This window comes from Esox lucius, chromosome 4, assembly GCF_011004845.1.
Source record: "Esox lucius isolate fEsoLuc1 chromosome 4, fEsoLuc1.pri, whole genome shotgun sequence".
NCBI lineage: Eukaryota > Metazoa > Chordata > Actinopteri > Esociformes > Esocidae > Esox > Esox lucius.
In genome coordinates, this window is record NC_047572.1 from 5263710 (window position 1) to 5275391 (window position 11682).

The following is an 11682-nucleotide window of genomic DNA, read 5'->3' on the forward strand; positions in this document are numbered from 1 at the left end:
TGCCACCGCCTCCGCTGCTGCCCCAGCCCCTCCTGCCACGGCTTCAGCTCCTGCTCCTCCTCCGGTGCGTCGTAGACTACCCGCTCCCAAACTCAGCGTCCCCTGGCCGTCTAAGAAGCCCAGACCATCCTGACTAGGCGTGGAGCGGGCTGTGAGTGGCAACATTGCCCTCACGGCCCCCGTCTCTTCCTTCACCAAAAGAGCAAGGGCTGAGTCTGACGGCGTCGCAGACTCGGCCCAGCATTCTTTACATTTTAATAAACAGGCTAAACGTTACTTGGGCGTAAGTTGTGCTTTTGTGCAGGCTCAGGCGGTGTCTGAGACTGTTAAATCACTTGAGAATTCCACATGCCACATGTTTGCCTCCTTCGGTGGCTATTAGAGACTCGGTGAACGCTCTCCCTGTCTCTATGCCAGCCCCGTTGGATATAAGCAGTGGCGCAAATGAGCGGCTTTTCCCTCATTTTCGCCCTGCAGCTGGTAGGTTCACTAATGTGTTTACTTGTGCACGTTCTATTCCTTTCCCTGCTCTCTGTAGGGATAAGAGTTCTGTTGGTGACTGTCAGGATAGCGAGTGTGTTCGGGGTGTTATAAGTATAACTTCTCGCTCCTCTCTACCTGCCAGCTCTGATAGACTTAAGTGCCGGCTAGCGGTTTCGGAGTCGTCTCCTATCCCGCTACCCGCCAGTCAGGAGCGCTTTTGCTCTCAGAGTCCTGCCCGGCGAGATTGCGTTTGTTTTCACTCGCCGTCAAGGAAACGCTCGCGTATGCATTCGCCGGTTTCCTCTCTCTCCCGCCACTCGCGGGTTGTCGAGCGCCCTGAGACTTTGCCCGTTGTTACAGATGTAATTGCGGGGGAGTCTCATGCCACTCTCGACGGCGATATCGAACAGAACAATCTTGCCTACTCTGCCCGGCATCTCCTTAGCTACGCGTCCCCGCTCAGGGTGCAACGTCCGCGTATGCAAATGCCGGGTTCCTCTCTCTCCCGCCACTCGCGGGTTGCCGAGCTTCCTGATACTTCGCCCGTTGTTACAGATGTAACTGCGGCGGCGTCTCATTCTGCTCGCAGCGAGAAGATCACGCGTCAGGGATCACCGGCTCTCGCCTCTGTCTCGATTCCTGCCCTCCCTGACCGTTCCAGTCTTGCTTACCCTACCCGGCGTCTCCTTGCCAACGCGTCCCCGCTCAGGGTGCAACGTCCGCGTATGCAAATGCCGGGCTCCACTCAGGTGAGAGCGAGTGAGAGCGCAGGGTTTCACATACAGCGGGATGGCTCAGTGGTTAGCGCAATTGCCACTCAATTGGCGGACCCGGGTTTGCCTCCCGAGGCGGCAACTAATTTTTCTTCTGTTTTTTCTCATCCCTTTCCCCTCCTGCCGTCCTTGGGCCGTGTCTCTCCCTCTCGGGTCGAGCTCGGCGGCGGTAAGGGCGGAAAGGTGGAGACGGTGATGTCATCGCCGGACAGGGTGTCCGCTCTGCTGTCGGAGGTGACGGAACTGTTGAGCAAAGGAGCGATCTCCGAGGTCCCGGAGGATCTCAAGCAGAACGGTTTTTACTCCCGTTACTTCCTGGTTCCCAAGAAGACAGGGGGAGTGAGACCGATCTTGGACTTGCGCAATTCTGCTCGAGCATAGACCTCAAGGATGCTTACTTCCATGTCCCGATCGTTCGCAGGCACAGGAAGTTCTTCCGCTTTGCTTTTCTGGGAAAGGCGTACGAGTGTACGAGAATTCTATTCGGCTACGCTCTAGCCCCACGCACCTTCTCCAAATGTCTGGAGTCGGCTCTGGAGCCTCTACGCAGGGAGGGCATCAGGATCCTGGCCTATCTAGACGACCTCCTAATTCTAGCGTCGTCCCTGGGACTGCCCAGGTCACACACTGTCCGTGTGGTGTCCTTCCTCACGCGACTGGGTCTTGCGGTGAATTGGAAGAAGAGTGCGCCGAGACCAGCCCAGCAGGTTTCTTACCTGGGTCTGGTCATGGACACATGCACAATGAGAGCGCGTATTTCGGACTCGAGGGCTCTCGATCTGCTTTCGGCTCTCAACCTTTGCCGGCCGTCCTGCAGGCGCCCGGTTCGGGCCATCATGTCCCCGCTGGGCATTATGGCCGCGCCTCACAAGGTGGTTCCCCTGGGCCTGCTACACATGCGCAGCCTACAGGCCTGGTTTGCCCGCCAACGGGTCGACCCGGCATGCCATCGGAACCGGGCCTTGTCCCTGCCGGCTCGCCTACTAGGGGATTTGAGCTATTGGAGGGACCCCCTGGTTCTTTCTCAGGGCGTCCCGTTGGGCAGAGTGTCGGAATGCATCCAGGTCTTCACGGACGCATCTCTCCACGGATGGGGCGGGGTGTGCCTGGGCCAGGCAGTCGGAGGCGTGTGGCCTCCCGGCACTCGCCACATCAACCTGCTGGAGCTAGACACGGTCTTATTGGTGCTCAGGCATTTCTCAGACCTAGTCGAGGGCCGCGATGTCCTGATTCGCTCGGACAATCGGGCCACGGTCGCTTACATCAATCGTCAAGGGGGGGTCAGGTCTCCTGCTCTCCACCGGGCAGCGACACAGCTCTGGCTATGGGCTTGTGCCCATCTCCGCTCCCTAGCTGCGGCACACATTCCGGGTCATCTGAATGTGGGCGCGGACATGATGTCTCGGAGCGGCCTCCATCACGACGAATGGTGCCTCCACCCAGACATCGTCTCCCGCATCTGGCTGAGATTTGGGGAAGCTCAGGTGGACCTGTTTGCGTCCAGGCGGAACGCACACTGTCGCCTGTGGTTCTCCCTGTCTCAAGCGGATCGCCCCCCTCTGGGGGTGGACGCGTTCGCGCACCACCCCTGGCCCCGGGGCCTCTTGTACGCGTTCCCTCCGCAACGCTGCATAGCGCGCCTGCTGGCTCGGATCAGGACGGAGAGGCTTCGGGTCATCCTAGTGGCACCCGACCGCCCCTCAGCCATCTGGTATCCGGAGATGATCCAGCTGCTGGTGGACCGTCCCTGGTCAATTCCGCCCAGACAGGACGCGCTGTCCCAAGCGGAGGGCTCGATTCTACACCCTCCAGTGCTCTCAGGAGCCCTCAGGGTCTGGCACCTGAGCGGGTCAGGCTCTTGAACAGGGGTCTGTCTGAAGCCGTGGTGCTTACCATCCAGGGCGCTAGGGCGTCTTCTACATCCAAATTATATTCCTCTCGCTGGAATATGTTTGTATCATGGTGCACGCAGAGGTCCTCGGACCCTTCGTGTTGTCCCATGGAGGAGATTCTGTCATTTCTACAGTATCTCTTCGATATGGATAGGTCTCCTTCGACCATCCGCGGCTACGCATCTGCCATCTCTGCGTGCCATGAAGGTTTTGCTGGAAAAACTGTTTTCAGCCACCCCCTTCTTCGCCGTTTCCTTTCAGGGACGAGCCGTTTACGCCCGGCGGTCAGACTGGGCGCTCCTCAATGGGACCTGGCTAAGGTGCTGGGCGCCCTCTGCGCACCCCCATTCGAGCCTTTACAACATTGCTCTCTCAAGTTGCTTTCCCTTAATACGGCCCTGCTTGTCGCTCTGTGCTTCGCAAAACGGGTGAGTGATCTCCGCGCTCTCTCTGTGCGCCCCGGGTGCTTGGCCATCAGAGAGGACTTGGGTTGCGCTACGTTGAGACCTAACCCATCCTTCGTGCCGAAGAGTATCACTAGTTCTTTTCGGTCAAGGACCATTCAACTACAGGCCTTCTTCCCTCCCCAGCACGCTCGGGAGGAGGACGAGAGGCTTCACCGTTTGTGCCCGGTGCGTGCCCTTGCCTTGTATGTGGAACGCACCAGGTCTATCAGATTGACTCCCCAGTTGTTTGTTTGCTATGCGAACTCCTCGTTGGGTCGTCCGCTTTCCAAACATCGTCTGTCCCATTGGCTTTGTGACTGTATCACTTTGGCCTATGGAGCTTCGGGTTCCGTTGTTCTGGAGGGTCTCCGCGCACACTCCACGCGGGGTGTTGCTGCCTCTTCTGCCCTTTTTCACGGAGTCAGAGTGGAGGACATTTGCACCGCGGCGTTCGTTTATATCTTCATGCCCCTCATTTCGTGATGTGTGGTGCATGGAGGTATATTGTTGGGCTTGTGCGGGATGGATACGTTTCCCTCTCGTTTGAGTACAACATCCCTTCTTCCTGCATAGCTTATTTATTACGCTATGCTAGGGGATTCCTTCATACGCAATTGGGCATCACCTCCTGACTTTGTCAGTTGTCGGGATGTCCGTCTTGGGGTAATTGGGATCGGATTTTTTTACTGATCCTTTTTTGGCTTACTGGTGTTCCAGCAGGGAGTACATTTTTGGCTCGCTCGCTCCGCCGTGAACCACTAGGAGCTAAAGCCCCTCTAGGGGGCGGAGCTCCACGAAATATATTGTTAGTTACCTATTGTAACTCTGGTTATATGAGTGGAGCGGAGCCCCCTAGACCTGTTGCCCTGCCGTCCCATGAGTTATGCTGAATCATTTCGGGAGGACGTTCTCTGGGCTCACGGGTCATATATCGGGGCAGGCGTGCCCTGATTGGCTGATGCATCTTGCATAATGAGTTTTCAGTACGGCCGCTGACGCGGCACGGGTAAACCACAAGGAGCTAAAGCCCCTCTAGGGGGCGGAGCTCCACGAAATATAACCAGAGTTACAATAGGTAACTAACGGTTTTTGCTCTCACTTAATTTTGTTGTGGTTGCAAGTTTTTGAATTTCTCTGTGGGCGGGTTTAAGAGAGGAAATGCTTCTCCATTGGTCTAACAGACAAAGCAACTCAACAACAGTTCCAGTTCGTTTATACTGTAGGCTTGTTACATTAATAAGTAGACAGGCTATCATGTATGGAACTTTGGACACAAGTGCAATAAGCGCAACAATATATTGACTAAACAACTAGCCTGGGTATATTTGCCTAATAATTGTTTATATATGAGCATTTTTTCAATTAGGATAAAAAAAGGTTCAATAGATAGCAGGTAGCCAACCTGCCCACTGGCACTAGTTAACCTAGCTAGCTACCTTTACATCAAGGAGGACCCCAGAAAAAAGCTATGGTAAATTGTTTTCTGCCTTGTAACATTTGTAACAGTTAAACAACTTGTTCATTAGGATTCTATTGTCTGTCTGTTTAGGAGGTCCAGATGACCTAAACAGGTGGCTGGAGTGGAGGGGAGTAGTGACGGACAGCAGTGGAAGTAGTGTTCACATACCACATGTTCAGTTAGGTCAGAAAATAACTGGACACTGACACGTTTTGTTATTTTGGCTGTTTACCAAAATATATTCAAGGTACAGTTAAATAATGAATATGGGCTTAAAGTGCAGTCTCTCAGCTTTAATTTGAGGTATTCACATCCAAATTGGAGGAAGGTTTTAGGAATTACAGCTCTTTAATATGTAGCCCCTCTTTTTCAATGGACCCAAAGTAATTAGACAATTGACTCAAAAGCTGTTTCATGGACAGGTGTGGGCTATTCCTTCAATATTTCTTCATGAGTTAAGCAGGGAAAAGGTCTGGATTGATTCCAGGTGTGGCATTCACATTTGAAAGCTATTGCTGTGAACCCACAACATGCGGTCAAAGGAGCTCTCCGTGGAAGTGAAACAGGCCATTCTTAGGCTGCAAAAAAATTAGGATTAGGATTGGCCAAATCAGTTTTGGTACATTCTGAGAAGAAAAAAAACACACTGGTGAGCTGTAACACCAAAAGGCCGGACAAAAATGTTTGTCATCACAACAGTGGTGGATGATCGCAGTATATTTTCCATGGTAAAGAAAAACCTCTTCACAACATCCAGCCAAGTGAAGGACACTCTCCACGAGGTATGCATATTATTATCCAAATCGATCATGAAGAGAAGACTTCACAAGAGCAAATACAGAGGGTTCAAACCATTCATAACCCTCAAAAATAGAAAGGACAGATTGAACTAAGCCAAAAAAGCCAGCTCAGTTTGGGAACAGCATTCTTTGGACAGATGAAACTAAGATCAACCTGTACCAGAATGATGGGGGAAAAAATGTATGGAGAAGGTTTGGAATGGCTCATGATCCAAAGCCTACCACATGATCTGTAAAACACAGCAGAGGCATGGTGAAGGCATGGCCATGCATAGCTTTATGATTGTGTTAATTTGTCCAGTTACATTTGAGCCCGTGAAATGAGGAGACGGTTTATGAAAATGGTTGCAATTCCTAAACGTTTCATACGTTCAACCCCTTGAATTAAAGCTGAAAGTCTGCACGTCAATTGTAGACCTACGTTACGTGCTACATAGACAGAATAAAAAATAGAATATGATTTGGAATTAAACCCACAGTGGACCTGGACTGGGCACGGAGCCTGTAATCGGAAGTGACCCACAGTGAAGCACTGCAGGCAGGTTCTCTTGATTAACTTTGTGTGCGATTTTTTTTTTTTTTAAGGTGATTGGTTACACTAGAGCTTCATTAATATTTCTTTATAAGGGGAGTGGAGACTTATCCAATTATTTTACAGCTTTTTAATAAATGTGGGGGGAATGGTGTCTGGCTAAATTTAAAATCAGAATTCAAATGCATTAACTCTGAAGCACAGACATAACAAAATATTTGAAAAGAATTCAGTTGCATTGAATATGCATTGAATATGTATCAAGGCACTCGGAGTGGTGTTGGGGTGTAAGAACAGTCTTAAGACTCATTTGTTGACCAAATATCACCTACTTTAACCAAATGAAGAAGAATGCTGCGGCTATTGGGTGCAAAACAAAATATAATCTTCAAGCCTTTCGATAAGCCTTACCTTCCATTTGATCAGCTATCGCATCTTCTGTACTACTGTATTATACAATTAAGGAGGTTCAAAGCATCACAACAGTTTTCTGCAATTTTGAAAGTCTATTACTCACAGCTCTGTCGACTGATTTGGGTATCTTGCCTTCCAATTGGAGGAAGGTAACTGTTTCCTTGTCTTAAGAGTATAAGGATTTGTTTACATTACTCTACATTTTCTTAGATATATCAAAGAGCCGCTATATTATTATTTTGTGTAAACTTGCAGATATCAATAGCTTGAGAAGCCACCTGTCGAGGTAGCGTTGTAACGAATATGAAACATGAAGGTGGTATAGTTCCAAACACATAATTTTTATTCGCAGGACAAGGGACAGCCAAAACTCGTGGTAAGGCAGGCAGGGTTCGGAACACTGGAGAACTGAGCATTATGGTGCAAATCCCAAAAATCTGAAGGCAGAAACCAGATGCAGGCAGGAGTCAGTAAACGGATGTCAGATGGGCAAAGGTACAAAAACGGACAGGCTAAAGACAGAGTCAAAGGATGAGGCAAAACTGGTCGGAACACTAGAGCGCCAAGAACAGCAAGAAACAGAAATAATACCTCTCAAAGACATGTGGGAAACAAACCAAACTAAATAGTGGACACTAATGACAATTAGGTGGGGGAGACAGGTATTCAGAATGTGGGTGATTGTGACCTGGGTGTGCTGTGTTCAGGGTAAGAAGGACATGCGCTATTTCCAAGAGGCAGGACCGGAGAGCGGAGGGACAACCTCACAAGCATGTCACATTTTACCATTAGAATTTCAAAGTAGGAGAGATATGGAATATCAGACAGTTAAGCACACGGATTTAGCCTCTGTTACATTATGCAAAGAGTTGTTTGATTGTAGAGTGAGGTGAGACTGTCAGAAGAGGATTAGTCCTGATAATTTCAGATTTGTGTTTTACTCCCACCAAACTGCAGTTTGACTTAAACCCCTCAAGCACTGAAATCAATGCATGTTGCTTGGTATGTATGGTAGGACTCTGTGCAGAGAGCACTGACATTTCTCATTTGACCTATTAGGACTGTGTCTGTTTGCAATCGTCTTATTAGCCTTTTTGAATGTCTGTGCTGTAGACCTGCCAGGGATTGTACACAGCACTGTATGCTTTGCAGAGCTAGACAATACCTATAGCAGGTAGACTATATTTGCTAAGTTACAGTTAAAGATTTTAGTTATTTAGGGTTTTCATGCTAACAACAGTATTTTCATTGCTGTTATTAAAGAGGGGTATTTTCAGTTTGATTCCTTCTCTTGGCAATACTCAGTTTACTGCAGTGTTATTCTAGTCTGTTTTATGTTTACACTCTGTGGGGTTTTGCCAGACCTGACCTAAATGTAACAAGTTTTCCACAGCCTCAGGCAAAAAAACACAAACCTTAGCTAGGAGATGACATCACAATGTTAGAATCATTGCCCCCATTTATTGGCCATTTTGGCCAAAATAATTTTTGTCCTTTATGGGTAGGACGGGTGGCATTTCTCATTACCAAAGACACTTTGTTGACCCTCAAGGGCATTTCAGAGAAATGAGAAAACATAAAGATGTGAGAAAATGCCATCCTAAATCAATATGCCCCTTTCATAGTAGGCCATAGTATGCTGTGGTGCTGAGAATCTGTTCCTTTTTTGTCTTCGGCAAAGCTATGGCATGATGACAGAATTTCCTGCTGCAAGCAAAAACATTTTTTTTTAATCAACAAGGACATAAACAGGACTTGTAAATCAATATACTGTATCCTTATGAGAACAGTTTTACTTAATGTCTGTTGAGTCCTGTCTTCAAAGCAGTTCTAATTATTGGCTTTTATAGTAACTGGACTGCAATAATGTGCTGCAAGGCTCATAGCATGAAGGCAGTGTGAGAACCAGCAAATGAAACAAGCTCTTCAGTATAATTGACTTACAAAAGGGATTTGCCAGGGCTTCTGATTTGATTGGGCGATGGACCAATGTCGTGGTTAATGGTGTGGAAGATGCTGCTCCGGTACCTGGAAGAAGAGACAGAAGATGCAGGTAGACCTCTGTGTCTCTTGGATACTGTGTTGACTGAGAATATATGCTGCTAAGAGCTCTTTGACATGCAATTCCATTTTTAGAGCAATTTTTCTACTTACTTTCTACTTAGTAAATGGTCTAAACTCACATGTAAATTATACTTCTACAGTATTGCACAAAAAGTTTTTGGTTTCTTTTTCCAGCATTATTGGCAAGTACTGGTGGTCAGATCTCATGGCTTTGTTGTTGTGTTGTTCCATGTCAACTTTGAGGATATCTGAAAATTGCCTCTAATATATTTCTACATAATAATGTATTAGTTATGAGTTATGTAGAAATAATCATTGTTTAATAGTTAACTTGTTCTTCAAAAATGTAATAAATATCTAAGTATTACTCTTACAAGGAGAACTGCATTAACTCAACAAGCAATAGTTTTAATTAGTCACAAAGGACTAGGTAACAGTTGTTAGAAATCAGCTGTTTCGTATAGTGGTTGCAATAATTAGCGCTAACCCGGTTGTCAAGGGAGAGAGTAATTCAATTATTTATTGCAGGATTTGATAGTCAATTAGCTTGTGATTATACAGGCTCAATCTCTTCTCTTCTCACTGTAATGTTGGCATAGTCAGGACAGGACAGGAGGTGGCACATCTAGCCACCTCCAATCCTTTTTGTCTCCCCAATTGGAGGCAGGTGTCGGTCGTTGCCTCCAATTGGGGACCCTATTTAAGTTCCTTGTTTTGCTTTGCCAGTGTGGTTCATTTTGGTTTTTGCCTTCAATGGAATATCCCATGTCACTTGTTGCTGCTTTTGCTTAAGTCCTTCTTTTTATTAAAACCATGGATTACACCCTTTACTTTGATTCTGCACCTGTGTCCTTCCACAACCCAGCACGTGACAGATATATACATTGAAGGCATGTTAACCTAGCAAAGATCAGGTTTCCAAGACAGTGACACCCATGTCAAATGGTCAATGTAAACATTCCTGTGGTTATCAGAGCGCAACCTACAGAGAGATAATCTAAACAGAGAGGTTTCTGCTGTTCTCATTATCTAGGCACATTCACCTCAAATGAAACGAGCATTCATATTTTAATTGTTAATGCTCCAATTCCACACAGTAAATGAAATACATAAACAGTAAAAAATGAGCCAGAAATGTCTAGTTATCTCTAAGAGAAACTATGTATGTCTTTACAGGCAAATGGCTTCCTTGAAGCATCTTATTTTGCTCAGACCAAGAGGTCCTGCTCTTGACCACAAACACAAACTCAGTCCCAGCATCCATTAGCATTTTTTTTACTGGCCAAACTAGTTGGAAAACATCAAACACATTCACCAGCATTATCTAAATGATAGAAGCATTTTTGTCTTTTCCCCCTATTTCATCTGGCCACCAGCTAGCAGACAGTTCTAGTACAACCCTGTAAAAAATATAAATAAAGCATATTGAAATACTCAACACTTAAATCCACTAAAAATAGCATTCATTTAGTTAAATTGAAGTGTACTAGGACATCACAGCCCTTCTATCTCAGTGACCCTAGAAGTCTTCAGAGGAGATTGCCATCTCAGAGTATAAATACTCTGTCACCGGTCATCCAGAGAACCATAAATTATCTGATTAAAAACAATAAACTGGGCTTGCATCTGCCAGTGTCCCCAATCCAATTTAGTGTCCATGAGGCCAAAATCTTGATTTCTTCTCTCACATCGCTTTAAGCTGCAGTAAATGCTACCAGGCCCATGCTGTTTGTCCACCCATTCAGGGCTGAATGGGTCCTGATTTCAGATGAAAGCTGAGAGGGGTAGAAGAATGTCATACTCCAGTAATCCTGAAAGCTCCGGTCTTGCTAAGGAGACCCTTTTATTGAAGTTGACAGGTGGACTGGTCTGGTCCAGAATAATCCAGCATAGGAAATACTGCAGTGTCAAACACAACAAAATACAATAAAAAGAATAAACCCTGGTTTTTAATATTTGGCAAGAAGTCACTCAGTGAAAATTTTAATTGCGTTACCTTTGGACATAATCCTGGTACTGGCTCACATTATACTCATAAACAACATGTTTTTCATGTGGACAGTTGGCCAGTGTTGGAACTAATTGTATTTTGGTCAGTGGAATTTTACAACCAGTTCCACTGATAAATATGACCCTCTCTCACCAAAATGACAAGAATATCATTACTGGCTCTATCTCAATCAATCTAATGTATTTATAAAGCCCTTTTTACACCAGCAGTTGTCACAAAGTGCTTTTACAAAACACCTGGCATTAAACCCCAAGGAGCAAACAACAATAGTGTTGAATTTCAGTGGGCCAAGACCTCATGTTCTCCTAAGTTTAAAACAGACAGGGAACATTTTGAAAATGCATTCCTTCAGACTACAAGGATTTATAATGGAGAAGGAGAAGAGACCCTACTCCCTAGGCACAATAAGATAGCAGCGTAAGACCTTGAGGCTGAGACAGGGGGGTCCAGTGATCCTGTGGTCCTATCCGGCGGAGGCCCCGGACAGGGCCCAACAGGCAGGAAATCAGTCCACCCACATTGCCAAGCATCAACCAAAGAGACACCCACCAACCACAACCTCCCTGAATGAGGGCCGAGAATTGCCAGCAGTTCAGCCCAATTGCACCTGACCTGGTATATCCCATCCAACATAAATGGCTAAGATGAAATCTTCATGATTCACCATAAAAGGTGTCATTGATTTCTGTCATTAGGGTTTCAGTAGTTCACTGGTGAAACCCTATTGTGTTTGTTCCGGTTCATTATTATTAGGGTTTCAGCAGTTCACTGGTGAAAACCTATTGTGTTTGTTCTGGTGCATTATTAT

At 46.7% G+C, this 11682-nt stretch overlaps 1 protein-coding gene across 1 annotated transcript; it reads left to right on the plus strand.

Annotated features, from left to right (window-relative positions):
• Positions 1-767: 767 nt before the first annotated feature.
• LOC114839130 lies at positions 768-3118 on the plus strand. Its single transcript, XM_034291968.1, is given in 2 exon segments — positions 768-1617; positions 1620-3118. Coding segments are annotated over 2 exon segments (2349 nt in total).
• The last annotated feature ends 8564 nt before the right edge of the window (positions 3119-11682 follow it).